The 16,757-nt window shown below is 35.5% G+C and overlaps 1 protein-coding gene across 1 annotated transcript; it reads left to right on the forward strand.

Moving 5' to 3' along the window:
- The first annotated feature begins 332 nt into the window (after positions 1–332).
- On the forward strand, positions 333–15,620 carry LOC126733399 (kinesin-like protein KIN-12B). The gene is made up of 16 exons (XM_050436700.1): positions 333–859; positions 1,148–1,285; positions 1,375–1,458; positions 1,548–1,673; positions 1,762–1,821; positions 1,904–1,957; positions 2,041–2,133; positions 5,679–5,774; positions 7,052–7,197; positions 10,204–10,353; positions 10,441–10,570; positions 11,612–12,706; positions 12,799–12,897; positions 12,985–13,137; positions 13,204–13,998; positions 15,164–15,620. Exons 1-16 carry the CDS (start codon positions 560–562, stop codon positions 15,422–15,424), a joined length of 3,780 nt encoding a protein of 1,259 aa, XP_050292657.1. The 5' UTR covers positions 333–559; the 3' UTR covers positions 15,425–15,620.
- Positions 15,621–16,757: the final 1,137 nt, after the last annotated feature.

Below are 16,757 nucleotides of genomic sequence, written 5' to 3' on the forward strand. Positions count from 1 at the left end.
ACTTGCACTGTTATATACAGTGTACTTCGTTTGCCATATATGATTTTATGTTAATGGGTTGGTGGCAGGAACAAAAATAGACATGATTTTTAATTTGGAGAGACTCAGATAGATATGACTAAAAAGTAGGAAGCAAAAATGCATTTAGAATCTGGGCCGTCCACGTAAGCATTCCAGCAATCAATGAAGGGCATTTCCACCTTACTTATTCGTAACGGGTTGCTCCAAAGTCCATCGCAATTCGCAACGCTCCACTCCAGATCCAACACGAATTCAAAAAACTTTGTTTGATTTGTTTTATTATATATCTCTCTCTCTCTCTCCCAAAAAATAAATGTAAATAAAAAAGACCCTACACACGTGCTTTTCTCACAATTCCCCCAAATTCAAATTCTCTCTCCCTCTTCCTTCAACGGCTACATCTATCTATCTCTCCCATCCTTCTCTTTCGCTTCCTTGTCCTACCAAACCCTACTCTCTCTCATTTCCACACACATTCTCTCTCTCTCTCTCTCTCTCTAGAAAAGTTCTTTTTCTCTCTGTGAGATCTGTGCTCGCGATGAAGCACTTCATGCTACCGAGAAACGCGATCTTGAGGGAGGCAAATTCCACCGATCCAGCGTCGTCGCCGAGCCCTTGCTCCGCCAAGCCACGCCCGTCTCGGAAGTCTAAATCGGCCAAGGAGAATGCGCCGCCGTCCGATCTGACCTCCATCCCCTCCGAATCCAAGCCATCGCCGGCTATGGCGGCCAAATTGAAGAGTCCATTGCCGCCGAGGCCACCTCCTGCAAATTCTCACAAAAGGAAGCTCAGCTTTGAGTCCGGGACTGAGAACTCGGCTTCTGATTCCGGCGTTCAGGTACTCCTTCTCCCAATCGTGAACCCTAGGGTTTTTCTTAGAAATTTTGAATCTCATTTTTACTGAACTTATGTTTGGCTGCTTAGAAATCGAAGGAAAAGAGAGGAAATCTTGGATATTTATTGTGTTTTATGACCATTTTTTTCCCTGTTGATGAGAAATAGTTATAGAATGAGAATGAGCTTTATAGATTTTCATGTCTTCGAATTTACTAACATTTTTTCATAAGCTGAATATAGCATTACTATTTTCACTGATTTCTGGAGGATTTTCGTTGAAAATGTTTAGGTAGTAGTCCGAATGCGTCCACCACACAAGGATCGGGATGAAGGTGATTTGATAGTTCAGAAGATTTCTGGTGATTCGTTATTGATTAATGGACAAACTTTCACATTCGACTCAGTTGCTGATGTTGAAGCAACACAGGCACGATCCTTATTGATATGATTTTTTTCAGGCTTGAATTAAATGATTGATGGTATTTGACTGCTGAATAGATGTTATCTTATTTGCAGGAAGATATCTTCCAACTTGTAGGAGCACCTCTTATCGAAAATTGTATGGCTGGATTCAATAGTTCTGTATTTGCATATGGACAGGTATCTTTTAGAGTTCTTTTGTTTCTCTTTCAGATTTTGTGTTATGTATAATGATGCTATTAATATTTTCTGTGTCTTAATTTTGTTAGACGGGAAGCGGAAAGACTTATACCATTTGGGGTCCGGCCAACGGCTTGTTGGAAGAAAACTTATCCAGTGATCAAGCAGGGTTAACCCCTCGTGTTTTTGAGAGACTATTTGCCCGCATAAATGAGGTGAGCTGATTGATTCTCTTATTTATTGAGCCCATTGAAGCTTATATCATAGTATTGAACTATAGTCCTAATTGTGTTTTTATAATAGGAGCAAATCAAGCGCGCTGAGGAAAAACTTAACTATCAATGTCACTGTTCTTTTCTCGAGGTTGGGTGATTATAAACTGGTTCCTTTTGGCATACTTGACCTGCTTATAGGATATGCCACTTGACTTTTCAATTTATTGCAGATTTACAATGAACAAATCACAGATTTGTTGGATCCAAATCAAAGAAATCTCCAGGTAAAAGGAACTCATAAATATTTCTCCTATCATTTTTATGCTACAAAGCTGGTCTTCTTAGGTCTTTTCTTTCATTCTCCCAGATAAGAGAAGATGTCAAATCTGGCGTCTATGTTGAAAATCTCACAGAGGAGTATGTAGGTACAATGAAGGATGTGACTAGGCTCTTGATAAAGGTTTGCTCTTTGTTATACTTTTTCTACTGTAGGCATAGCATGAATACATTTTTGTGTTATGGTGTTTGTGACTTTACTGTGAGTATACATGAGAATTTTTTGAGCAGTGTATTTAGAGTCCTGTTCCTAACCGTTTGTTGAGAATGAAACATTTGATCATACACACGTGCTTTGCAAATGAAATAAAATAATTTCATTTTGTTAATTTGATAAATATAGATACTGATACTTGATTCTGACCCAGTAGTTTTTATTGGATAATTCATATTCAGTTAGATGGAAAACATCTCAAAGGGTTGACCTTTTGTGTGAGGATAGGTTACTCTATATTTTATTATTGCTACAATAAAGAGCAGTATTTTTAGACTGTCAAATTGTTGAAACCTTTTTATTCATATGATGTTTCAACTTTTCAAACATTTTTTTTAATAGGAATTATGGTTTGAAACTTCTTCAAGAGTAATATTTTTTATATTAATTTTCGTTTGTATGAATTTCTCCATTAGAAATAGAAATTCAAGGAGTGGCAATAACAAACACAAGTTCTGTTTCTCAATGAATCAAAAGAGAAGTGAAAGAAATTGTATCAGGAAGTATGGATATGACATTACCCTTGGCACGTTGGTGTATGATATGTATTGGACATGGATACTCCTCAGATACGGCTGGGGACTAAAATAAATATTTTAAATTTTGGATTCAGTCTAGATGTGTTGTGGACACAGTCAAGACAAGCCGGAGTTGCTCAAAATCTTGATACGATCTTGATGCTGGAGTTGCTCAAATCGGGGGGAAAAACTAGTTGGACTCACTTTGAAAGAGTCGAAATCCTTGTCTAGCTATTCAGCAGTCTCTCTCTCTCTCTCTCTCTCTCTCACATACACACGCACACGTTGATCTAATACCTACTCATCAACCAATCATGCTTTTCTGCTCATGGGGGTTGATGGGTTTTGTTGCATATGTGCTTGAGCTTTGAAGGAGTTTGTGATGCAAATGGGAGATAATAGGGTCTGTTTTTAGAGTCTAGTTTTATTAAAACCGCGCTTAAAGCTTATAGATCAAAGCCCTAAGGTTTAAAGCTTTTCTCATTTAATGAAGCACGCTTTTCTAGCACCTTTTGAATAAGCAAAATGCACAAAAGGGCTGTAAATGAACCAAGCTGTTTATGAACAACTCAAGCTTGGCTTGGGAAAAATCTTGTTTATGTTTGTTTGTTTAGAAAATAAGCCAAGTTCAAGCCTTAAGTTTATGCTTGATTATTAAACAAACCAAGCTCAAATATAAGAATGTGTCATTAACAAGCTTGTAAATATGGGGGCTTGATTTAACTATATATAATATTATATTTTTATATGTATACTTGTCTAAAAATGTATTTATATAGGCTTGAAATTGGATTGTATAAGTTTGATAATAGGTTTATGTGATATTAAATTATTATTTGTAGCTTATTGATGATATAAATAGTCTATTTGTTGTAAAAGTTCATGGAATTGTGAAGAGGTAAAACATTTTAGTCATGATTTCACTGTATATAAGAAAAAAATAAGTTAATCAAGAAGCTTGTGAACAAGCTCGAGCTTGCTCGACAAGAAAATGAGCCAAACTTGAATATAAAATTTTGTTTGTAAAAAAAATTTAAATGAATAAGCTTGAACTTTTAATATTTGGCTTGACTCTGCTTCTTAACAGCCCTGCATGTTAGGTGCACTTTTTTATTTCTTTGCTAAAAAAAAATATATGAACCATTAAAATTAACTCCTAAATGACATGGACATTGGTTTATTAAACAAACATTATTCTTAAGGTGTTGTATTACACAAACAATGTTTTGTTTACATATCGAAAGACATAAACAAGTATGATTTACTATTCTTGTGGTCTTTGCGTTTTGGATTATTTTCATTTGATCATTACCTATTTGGGTTATTTTTTTTAAAGTACAAGAAAATTATACAAAATGTTATATTTAAACTTTCTGAGTAGATTATTATTATATTGTTGTTCTTTAATACTTGTTTTCAATTTTACTATATATCATTTTTAAGAAATTGAATAAATTATATGAAATTTGAACTCATAAATTATGCAGTTGTACTATCCATTTTAGCTAATTAGCAAAATACATTACTATTTTGAGTTTCTTAACTTTTTTTTTTTTAATTATAATTATGTATCTTTTAATTAGAAATTAGTATATATTATGTTTAAAACAATGTGCACTTCATTTCAATCAGGTACGTTCTTGCACTTTGCACCTAGGCTCCAAGAGGCTTGTGCGCTTGACGCCTTTACTAACACTAGTTTTACCTGCCTGACACCTGCTTTTATAATCGAGGGTCAATTAGAGATGAAGTATATTTTAGGCTTAGTGCATTTGTGTATTTTGAAAATGTTATATTTTTTTGAAGGTTTCGATGCTCGTTATTTATTTTAAAATTTGATAACATAAAATATACCTGAAAATTTAGATTAATTAATTGATTATCATATATTCTACTTTTGAAGCCAATGAACACTTCCTCCTCTCACAAGTGAGGTTGGGCATCCAAAGGTTTTTAATACACACACACACTCTTGGATACCTGACCTTACTTGTGTGTGTGTGCGCTTGTGTATGTATCCTGGTTTTCAAGAATTTCCATTTCTCTGTGTATCTTGTATTGGTATTGATGCTTCCCATACTAACTTCAATCATGGTGGTGGTTGCTATCTAGGCTCAGGATCAAGTTTTGAATGGATAAATACTGCCTTTAACTTCTAGCTTTGCACCCTAAATTACCTATTAACAATAAAAAAGGGAAGGATTTAACTGAATAAGGTAATTCAACGTTCTTATCCTCAATTAAGGGATTGCATTGATGCAGAATTGCAGCATTATGTTAGGAAGCTTAATTAGGTAATTCAGAATGTTGCCACAGCTTTATGTTAAGAAGCTTAATACTTTAGATTTGTGTTAATTAACAATAACAAGTGGTAGTGAGCATTAAAAGTTTTATATATATATATATATTGTATAATTTTTAGCCCAAAGGGCGAAGGAATTTCACAAGTTTGATTGTAAGGTTGTCATTCTTAAAAACACACCTTTCTTCTTCACTTTGAGGTATTGAACGTTTAAAAACTTAAAGTGGCCTAAGCCCCAAGCATCTTAATGCTGGAATGTTGAGGCGTAGGGCTCAAGCATGTTAAGCCATAAGCTATATTTAATAGATGAGATAAAGATAAAGATAAGGTAAGGCTAACATGAAGAAAATGTCTCATATCTGGATTCTTTCCTTGTTTATGAGGTGTACACATAAGGCTTTCCATTAGCAAGATTAATTAAAAAATGAATTGTTATTTAGAAAGAATATTTTCAAGCTAACAGCTCATACATTTGATAACTTGATCCATTTAATGTCAAAGATGGTCCAATTTATTTCCTATTTTTCAGCATTGTTATTTAGATAAAATGGTTTATATTTTGTGATTTATTTTTATTTTTATTTTTATTTTTTTCTTCAAGCATCATATTTATAACTACTGAATAAATAATGCAGGGTTTGTCAAACAGGAGGACAGGTGCAACTAGTATTAATGCGGAGAGTTCCCGCTCACATACTGTTTTTACTTGTGTTGTTGAATCCCGATGCAAGGTAAAGACTATTCATGTTTGAGAACTGATGTGTACTTATCAAAAAAAAAAAATGTATGAGAACTGATTTGGGAAGCACAAATAAATTTTTATTTAGTCTTATTTAATTTTGGAATCAATTGTATGTTTATTGGCCAATTGTATTTTATTTTAGGCCCTTATATTTAATTAGGTTTATTATTGACTATTCATGTTTGAGAACTGATATGAACTTATCAACAAAAGAAAGTGTGAGAACTGATTTGGGAAGCACAAATAAATTTTTATTTGGTCTTATTTAATTTTGGAATCAATTGCATGTTTATTGGCTAATTGTATTTTATTTTAGGCCCTTGTATTTAATTAGGTTTATTATTGATTTAAATTCAAGGGTATTTTTGTAATAAGTAATTTAGAAATAGGGTCAGTTAGAATTTACTCCAATGAAGGGGGACTATTTTGATGAATAAATTTCTATTGAAATTGTCCATGTAAGTGTTGAATGGTGCCAACTCCATTCAACTCTAAGTGTTGATCTAAGAAGTTTTCCCTTACTTGGTGCTGACTCCCAGGTTCTCTATCACTATTTTCTGTTTTTCAATTTTATTGTGTATTGTTTTGGTTTGTCCTGTGTCTGGAACCATAGATGATTGGGTCATTAATTGCTATTTTTAAAGTATGAGTCAGACTTTATTCTGTTATAGATTTATAAAATAAAAAAAATGAAAAAAAAACACAGGATTTTCCTAGCTTGCTGAGAAGGAATTTTGTGAAGTTATTGACTTGAGTATTTGATAATGAACTTGTTAATTAGAATGGTATAAAATTCTGCAGAACAATGTTTGGTGCTACTGAGCTACATATACATGGTTGGTCCATTTTCAAACAGCTTCAGTCTTTGGGGTTAGATTGTTTTTAAGATCCTATCAGAGCCTAATTTATCAAAAAAGATGCTATCAGAGCATAGTTAGATCGAGATGTCATTGGTATCAAATTGTGTGGAAAATTTTACCTTACCCAAAAAAAAAAAAAAAAAAAAATCATGTGAAACCCTTAATGAGGATGTCTTTTGTCTGTGATATCCATAATTTGGTGTTGGTTGTTAGGCAGGCCTGCCTGCAAGGGGGTGTTTTACGTTTTATCCCAATCAATATATATTTTTACCCACTTCCTTACAATTTTAGATTTTGGATTGGATGCTTTAACAAAAAATGCAAACTGTAAATGCCTCTGTTTCTTTATTGTTCCTGTCCTGAATAGTTGCTGGAGGGATTTTAAAGTAAACCATCCTTTTTGCAGAGCAAGGCAGATGGTTTAAGCACCTGCAAAACAAGCAGAATAAATCTTGTTGATCTAGCTGGTTCAGAGAGACAAAAGTTAACCGGTGCAGCAGGGGATCGTTTAAAGGAAGCTGGGAATATTAATAGATCACTTTCACAACTTGGGTATGGTCAAACATTTCTCTTTCATTTATTGTTTTTCATGCAAAGGTGCATTTTTGGTGTAGTTTACCAATTGGTCAATATTGTTGTACGTACAAATTCTTCAAAATTAACAATGATTGATTAGGTTTGCCTCATTTTGGAACTGGAAAGAAACCCAACTCACTTAAATGTCCAAGCGAGGGGTATTGATAATTGTTGGATGAAAACCCTCCTATGAGAAAGAAAGTAGCCTTGCAGCCTTTTTTCTGTCTATTTCTGATTGAACTCCTTTCTTGTCATCGTATCTTGTGTCAGTAGTTGGAAGTAGAATTGAGACTGGATGTAAATGAAGGAAAGAGGGGATATAGGTTTAATATGGCAAAGCACATGTTTAAGTTCACGGGAAATTATTATGTACTCCCGGAGTACCATAAATGCATACTCCCTCCTCTCACATAAATGGTGAGTCCTACTAATTAAATTCATGGTGGAACCTACCATTTATGTGAGAGGGAGGAGTACGCATTTATGGTACTCCGGGAGTATCTAATAATTTTCCTAAGTTCACAGTTTGATGTCATTATTATCCATCCACCTTAAGAGTTATTTCAGTAATCCTATTGTCTCCTAACCGGTGAGTGGAGCTTGATATTATCTTAATCAAATATTGCTGTATGTATACAAACCCTTCAAAATTAACCATGATCCGTTAGGTTTAATATGATGTAACACATGTTTAAGTTCTCAATTTGATGTCATCATGATCAATCCACCTTAAGAGTTATTTCAGTAATTTTATTGTCTCATAACCGTTGAGCGGATTTTGATATAATCTTAATTAAATGATGAGGTTGACTTCTTTCCTTTTTTTTGTTGCTTATTGCTATTTAGGGTGGGGTATATGTTTTCAAAAATAAAAATAAAACACTGGGGAAGGCAGCTGTACATAGAAAAGAAGGTAGTACATTATGTACAGTAAAAAGAAAAAAGAGAAAAATGCAAAAAACCTCTTGAACTTTGGGTCAAAATCAAACTGACTCCATGGTTTTCAAATTTGAAATTAGAAAAATTGAACATTGAGAAATACCTGAATTGATCCTTCTATCTGAATTTCCGTCTCACTACTGTTTCTTTATATTAAAAAATTCATTTAGAATATTTTCTAAGATATTTTTAAACTCAAATTTAAAAATGTTTCTTGGCATCCATTTACTCATAAAAATAAATTTCACATGACAATGCATGTGAACATCAAAGTACATTAAGTAAAATTGTTTTGAGAAAATTTGTAAAACAAAATAGATTTTATAAATTGAATGTCATACGGGGCAAAACACTTCATATTAATTTTGATACCCCCTTTATTTTATTTTTTTAATTTGTGAGAAAACAAAACAAAACAAAATACAGTAAAAGAGGGAAAAGAAAAACGATGAGAAGGGGACCAAGGAGGTGGTGGAGGAGGGGAAAAGAAAAAAAGATGAGAAGTGGACCAAGGAGGTGGTGGTGGAGAAGATAATGGGCTCTAGCTTAACTGGCATCTCCTTCCCTTAGAAGTGCTAGGTGGAGGGTGAGGTCATGGGTTCAAGACCCATCAAGTGCTTGTGTATCTTACCATTAAAAAAGAAAAAAGAAGAAAGAAAACAAGGAGCCCTTGGGAATGGCAAACTGGATTGAGAGATCATTGCTCTGAACTTCAATTCCTCATTTCCATGTTTTTGTGGTTCATTAACTGAGGGTACTCTGATTTTTGTGGTTATGATTGAGATTAAGATTGACGGTGAGGGTCCGGATTTGAGGGCTTGAAAATAATGACGGTCAAGATTGGAGCAGGGGTACTGAGGGGAGATGCAGGACATGTGGGAATTGAGGGAGAGCTTGAAGAGCATCTCTTCCTGAGCTGCTTGGAGTAGCTTTTCAACCTTCTTGTTATTGAAGAATTTTGTTAAGATAAAAGATGCCTTTTTCTTCTTCTTGATGGCTCCATATAAAACAATTGTGTCAAAATTAATTTTGGAACACAATATGACAAAACATTAATTGTAGCATTTAGTAAGGCAAAAGTGTGTTAATTTAGACACAATTGTTTCATATGGAGCCATCAAGAAGAAGAAGAAGCCATCTTTTATCTAAATTAATTTTGGAACACGATATGACAAAACATTAATTGTAGCATTTAGTAAGGCAAAAGTGTGGACATTTTTATTTTTGCTCTGAAGCTAATAGTTAGATGTACCACAAAAACGAAATTTTTTTTATGCATGGAAGTCTTGTGAACTCAGTCATAATATAGATGTTTCAAAAAATGAATTTTACTGTCCTGTAAATTTGTAGCCAAAATATGACCAACTTCAAATATGGAATTTAACTCTTTCAAAACAATCAACCAATTTTGGTATCTATAAAAGAGGGCAAGAAAGAATAAGTGAAACTTTAAATATATTGTTGCAGATAAATTAAGAATTTTGGTTAGTCATTCATCAGAAAAAAAAAGTAGTCAATATTGCTATGCATATAGCTACTTACACAAAAAGATATGCATATGGCTGTTTTTTGAACTTTCTGAGAATACCACTATCTGACCACATCTGGGCATACAATTTAGATAATTTTCCTATAGTCACTGCCCAGGCAGGGCTTTTACTAACATCATACACTACATGTCATGGATTACTTTGACCATTACTTGCAGATAATTTATAGCTGGACGGTTTAAGCCAGCATTGTTGACTTCTATTGTTTTAGTTTTTGATTGTACAAGCCAGCATCATCCCATCATATTTGCTAATGATATTGCCACATTTATTTTGTCCGAATTAATGTTTACTCATGACTTTGTTCACTTCTACTATTATATCCTTATGTTGAGCTTCCAGGGAAGAGAGAGAGGAGGAGGGGGGGGGGGGGGGGTGGGTGGGTGGTTGGGTGGGAGGTGCTTGATGCATTTAGGTTCATTTGTTAATGCGGACTTGTGTGAAAAGAAGCAACTTTTAGTTTTGTTGTAATTAGGTTCACTTACTGGTGCAGGAATTTGATAAACATTCTTGCTGAAATTTCTCAGACGGGAAAGCAGAGGCATATCCCCTATAGAGACTCCAGGCTAACATTTTTGTTGCAGGAGTCTCTTGGGGGAAATGCCAAATTAGCAATGGTCTGTGCTATTTCTCCAGCACAAAGGTAATATTGCTGACCCATTCTTCCCTTGCAGCACCCTTGTTTCTTCTTCTTTTGTGAAATTGAAGTTCACATGCCTCAATATTTCAGCTGTAAGAGTGAAACTTTTAGCACATTGAGATTTGCACAGCGCGCCAAGGCTATTAAGAATAAAGCAGTAGTTAATGAAGTCATGGAGGAAAATGTGAATCACTTGCGTGAAGTGATACGGCAGCTAAGGGTATATACTTATTCATCTATTTCTATTTCTACTTCTAAATATAAAATTGGATTGTGTACTCTCCAAAATACCCCTAACATACACTTAACATTAGTCCTACCCAAAAATAAGAAATGAGATCAAATAACTAAAAACAAATTCACTTCAATATGCATATACCTTTTCTTTTGTGTCATTTTGTTCTCAATTTCTGTTTTCGCAAATATGAAGCAACCTTCAAAACACCAACTAGAAGTACTGATACTACTCTCTCTTGCTTTATACATTTTATTTAGGTTTAGTTTTGGATTAAATTAGCTCTTCCCACATGGTTGGATATTATTGAGATGGAAATAAGGGGGACTTTTGATTGGAGATAGGGATGCTGAAAGGCTAACTTTTATAGCAATCCATTTAGAGGTCCTTAAGGATTTAATTCTACTTATTTAAATGCTTATGGATTAGGTTAAGCCTATGCACTTTTTTTTGATTGCATGCATTGATTATTACCTGGACATGGTCCCGCCACAAATATAAAACCTTGATTTTCTTATTCTATGTATTTCTCTCTTAGTTTTTGTTCTAGAATAGCAAGTACTGGCATGTGGAGCCTGCATGGAACTATTATCATTTATAAGACCAATATCTAATGGCTCAAGTGGCATGTCAAACTCATGTAAGATTCACACAGAGCATGGTTTTGCTTGCATCTATTGAATCTTATGGGATTCTCACAGCTCCTACTTTACAAAATCAGTTGCACAAACTTCATTGAGTTCATATAATGCTCACCTAATACATGCACATTCGCCACATTGTTCTGTATTCATAGCAATTTGGTTGGATGTAATTTTGCATTTTACTTTTTGATACCCCTATTAGTTTTGGGACTTGAATGGACCAATGCATAAACCCTGAATTGGGATGAAAGGAAAAATATGACAAAGAAAAACAAAGAGCCTTTGAGCACACATGGGAGGCTGTAGTAATTAATTCTTTTGTGCTTCTCCAATACTCAAAATTAAACATGTGTGGTATATGACCTTGTGTTTGAATCAACAGGATGAACTACATAGGGTTAAGGCAAAAGGCTACAATCCCCATGATCCAGATGGAGGTCATTCAGCGGCATGGATTCGTAGAAGTATGAATCTACTAAAGTCTAGCCTTAGTTGTCCAATAACATTACGTCATGTTGATGATGATGGTGATGAGGAGATGGAAATAGATGAGGAAGCTGTTGAGATTCTCTGTGAGCGAGTGGATAAGCAAATAGCCAGCAGTGAAGCTAACAATACAATTGATGTGAGCAAAGAAGAAACAGTAAATTCAGTTTCACAACAGGTGGAGTTTGAAGATTTAAGTGGATGTATCAAGGACCAAATTTCTGAGGATATAGATGTTAAAATGGAAGAAGGAGCATCTGAACAGGATGACATCATGATTGTCGATTGTGTGGAACCTGTAAATGTGAGGGATAATTCTGTGTGCACTGTCTCTGAACCTCTAAATGGAGTTTCTGCTACCATTTCCAGTGCAGATACACAGAATGATTTGTCAAATGGATCATTGAATTGTGTGTCTCCTAGCCTCAGCATAGTTCCATCTGATGTATCCCCAGTACTTAAGTCTCCAACTCCAAGTGTTTCACCCAGAATCAGCAGCAGCAGGAAAAGCTTGAGGACTTCATCGATGTTAACTGCTTCCCAAAAAGATCTCGAGGATGACAATAAGTTAGGCCTAGATGCTTCTCATATATCTTTCAAGAAATCTGTGAGAAGTAGCTCCTCTAGTGCTCTGTGTACTCAAAAAAGTAAGAACTTTCTTACACCAACTGAACATTTGGAAGCAAGTATCCGCCAGGGCCTTGAAATTATAGATAATCAGCGACAAAGTTCAGCACTAAGGCGGTCATCATTCAGATTTCCATTCAAACCTGAAGAATCCAAGCCATTTTTACCCGTTGACAAAGTTGATGTGGGTGTGCAAACCTTTCCTGGTGATATATCAGAAGAAAATTCAGTCATATTTACATGTAGTAGTTGCAAGAATAGAATGCAGCTAGAGGTCAAAGAGGCTGATGACAGTTCAAACCTACAGATAGTACCTGTAGATGGTACAGAGTCTGCTGACAAATTGAAGAATCATGTTCCCAAAGTAAGTCTAGGGAGAGCAGGGTTTCCAAATATTATTCTGGAATCTTCATATGCATAAGTTGGTTGACCCCCTCTTTTTTCCTTTCCAAACAGGCAGTGGAGAAGGTTTTGGCAGGAGCTATCAGGAGAGAAATGGCACTAGAAGATTTCTGTGCAAAGCAAACTTCTGAGATTGTGCAGCTTAACCGTTTGGTAGGTTTCTTTCTAGTTTTGCCAATACCCAACTATAAGCTTTAGTTTCTTCTAGTGATGCATGACCTCTTCATTTGTCATTTACAGGTGCAACAATACAAGCATGAGAGGGAATGCAATGCCATAATAGCACAGACAAGGGAGGATAAAATTCTTCGCCTCGAGAACCTTATGGATGGTGTTTTACCCACTGAGGAGTTCATGGAGGAAGAGCTAGCATCCCTCACACATGAGCATAAGGTAAAAATTTGTTCTCAAAGTTCATTATTCAGTATATTGTGCGTATATCTTACGTATCATCTTCAGATTTTAAAGGAGAAATATGAGAATCATCCTGAAGTTTTAAGAGCAAAAATCGAGTTAAAAAGAGCTCAAGATGAGCTGGAACATTATCGAAATTTCTTCGATATGGGTGAGAGGGAAGTGTTGTTGGAAGAGATTGAAGATTTGAGAAGCCAGCTACAATATTACATAGACTCTTCATCCACTGCGTCTCGAAAGCAAAGTCCCATACTGCAGTTGACTTATCCATGTGAGCCCAATTCTGCTCCCCCTCTTAGTGCGGAGTCAACCGAAGAGAGTGCTGAGGCAAAACTTGAACAGGAAAGAAGTCGTTGGACTGAAGCAGAGAGCAGATGGATTTCTCTTTCTGAAGAATTGAGAGTTGAACTTGAAGCTAGCAGATCTCTAGCCGAAAAGAGGAAGCAAGAACTGGAAACTGAGAGGAAATGTGGTGAAGAGCTAAATGAAGCAATGCAGATGGCCATGGAGGGGCATGCACGCATGCTGGAAGCATATGCAGATTTGGAAGAGAAGCATATTCAGTTGCTTGCAAGGCATAGGAAGATTCAAGAAGGAACAGAGGATGTCAAGAAAGCAGCTGCTAAAGCAGGAGTTAGGGGAGCTGAGTCCAAGTTCATAAATGCCCTTGCTGCAGAAATTTCAGCATTAAGGGTAGGAAAAGAAAAAGAAAGGAGATATCTTAGGGATGAGAACAAAGGACTTCAGGCTCAATTGAGAGACACTGCAGAGGCTGTGCAGGCTGCAGGAGAATTGCTTGCACGGCTAAAAGAATCAGAAGAGGCTGTTGCTGCTTCCCAGGTGAGTTTGTGTAGCTCTCCATTTTTTTGATACTTTATTACTTTGTCTATTTTTTTTTGTAAATGTTTATATGCAATGAGTGTATAAATGACTTGGTAATATCCATATCACTGTGCAAACAAAGCATTTATTTGTTTTTATTTGGTAAGCTACCATGTACTCAATCAAACCCCGTTTGCGCCCTCCACCACACTAATACTTACAACCTGAAATCGTTTGTATTGGTAGGTTACACATATACCCAATGGGTTTAACTTTTGAACCCTTGAACCCCCAACCTTACTCTCATCTCTGTTCTGAAGTGGGGAGATGGCATTTGAGTTAGAGCTAGATGGCATAGCACAATGAATGCATTCCCTTTCATGAAAATTTCAATACAATATCTGGGTGAAAGACAATGTAATGATATATGCTTATAGGGTCAAGCACTTCTGTTCAAAATATTGAAACATTCTGCAATCATCAGTGTATTTTCCTCTTCATCAAAGCTCCATTATTTTGCCTTTCATGTTCTAATAATCTCCTCATGTTGTTTGTTCCCTCTCTCCATCTCATTACTCTTTGGCCAATAGCATATGGATCCACTCATGCTATCTTTTCTGTACAATAATTTTCTCAATCCAACAGTTACAGTTCGGCTCTCTCAAGCTCTTGTTGGCCAACAGCTTATGGATCCACTCCTTATACCATCTTTTCTGTACACTTTTTCTTAATTAATCAGTTACATTTTCTCTCACTTTCTCTCTCTGCATTTTACATCTGTGCCCTCATGCATGGTTTTCTTTTTCAACTTTCCCTTTCCATTCTGTAATAAAATTTTATGAATTTGTAAACTTTGTTTAAACGGAGTTCAGAATTTTGCAAGTTGTTGTTGTTGTTTTTTTTTTTTTTTTTTGGTGCTGGGGTTTTACTCAAAAGTAGAGCTTCAAACTCTTGGACTTTAGCTCTATGCTTATTGCTTTATGCTTTAAGAAAACTCTAGGACTCCTGCTCGTGAATTCATATTCGTCGTTTCTGCTTATTGCTTTGGATTTGAATGTCTTCATATTTTTGTCTTGGCTTTCTACTTTCGCTAAGTTGGAATTTCCTAAACTCTCTGTGAGTGAAATGAGAATTTTAGTGTGATAAATAAGATTTTACCCTGAATCTTATTAAAAATATGCAGAAGCGAACTATGGAGGCAGAGCAAGAAACTGAGAGGGCCTACAAACAGATTGATAAATTGAAGAAAAATCATGAAAAGGAAATAAGCGCTCTCAATGAGCTCCTTGCGAATTCTCGTTTACATAGGGAAGCAAGACAACAACCAGTTTACGACGAGGCATTTGAAGAATATGCATGCGATCATAGTGGTGAAGATGGTGAGTTGCCAAAACTCACAGAAACCTCATCATGGTTCTCTGGTTATGATCGATGCAACATATAGAATGCCTAAAAGTGTATGTAGTAGTACTAACAGTTTCTGTTATATAGCTCCAAAGTCATAGCATAATTTTACTGGTCATCTGGTTGGTAAAGTTTGTGCCAATTTGATTACCAATGTATGTGTTCTCTTATTGACCTTTTCAATTCAGATTCCTGAGTTCATAAGATGTGAATGAATGGTTATATTCTTTTATTCATGCCTACTTGCAGTACAAATTATTTTCACCCTTTTCTTGGTATCTTGTCCTTATATCCTTCCCTTTCTATCCCACCGGTTGCTTTCTTTGCTTTTGCTGATTGCCAAATCCGTTTACCCTTCATCTTTTTGGCTACGAAATGAGACACGCACATGCAGGGTTTTTCATACATAATGCTATGGGTTTTTTTTTTTAATCCATTTTACTCACATTCTAAAATGTGGGCTATCCATAATAATTCCAAATTCATAATTGTGGTGGTGTTGATGAATGGAGATGTTATGGTTGGATAGGGTGGAACCCAATTGCAGGGACGATGGACCTGTAGGAAGATCTCAAAAATAATAGTAACAAGTGTTGAAGCTTTAGATTTTATTAATTTGTTTGGTTTGCGTGTCAAGAGGATGGGGGCAATCGTGAAGTGTATGTCCATGGTCCCTTGGTGTCATATGGAAGGCGAAAGCTTGTGCCCTTGTCTTCTCTGATATGTATCTATCCCTACCAGTGGACCATTTCTTTTCAAACCCAGCCATTAATTGCCCAGTTGGAATTTTGAGAGAGAAGCTGAAACAAGTTAGCTATCGCAATTTAATAAAGGAAAATGGGTTTGAAAGTGAAATCTAGGTAAAACCAAGTACCATTTCATTGTAGAGCAGTGATGGTTGCACATAAGTGTGTGTGAGCCTGTGAGGTGTGCAAATAACTTTTTTTTTTTTTTTTTTTTTGAGAAACAAGTGTGCAAATAACTGAAACCGTCAGTTAAAAAAAAAAAAAAACACGATCTCAATTATTGTCACAATTGTGTGCGTACATACTGATGGTCAACAAGTATTTGCTCTTCATATATATATATATATATATATATATGTATGTATGTATGTATATTGTAAAGAGAGAAGAAAGAATAGTAGCATACAATACAACAACTAAAAAGAACTGAAGTGAAAAAACATAGGGCTGGCCCACAGAAGAGAAAACCAAGTGAGATGGAAAAATGAAATCAGATGTCTGGAGGCTAGCTAAGACCTGCAGACTTTTCTCCAAGACTATGCTTACCAAACATACTTTGAAAATTTGGAAGTAAGAACACGTAAATTCGGTTGGAATGAATGGTTTTCAGGTTCCCAAACACATGCT

The sequence above is a fragment of the Quercus robur genome, chromosome 6, assembly GCF_932294415.1.
Source record: "Quercus robur chromosome 6, dhQueRobu3.1, whole genome shotgun sequence".
NCBI classification, from domain to species: domain Eukaryota; kingdom Viridiplantae; phylum Streptophyta; class Magnoliopsida; order Fagales; family Fagaceae; genus Quercus; species Quercus robur.

Bases quoted from the DNA above. Each gene is read 5' to 3' on its own strand.
- LOC126733399 (XM_050436700.1), top strand. From the start codon at position 560: ATGAAGCACTTCATGCTACCGAGAAACGCGATCTTGAGGGAGGCAAAT. The intron at 1,674-1,761 runs GTGAGCTGATTG...TTTTTATAATAG, and splicing joins TATTTGCCCGCATAAATGAG to GAGCAAATCAAGCGCGCTGA. The intron at 10,354-10,440 runs GTAATATTGCTG...TCAATATTTCAG, and splicing joins GCTATTTCTCCAGCACAAAG to CTGTAAGAGTGAAACTTTTA.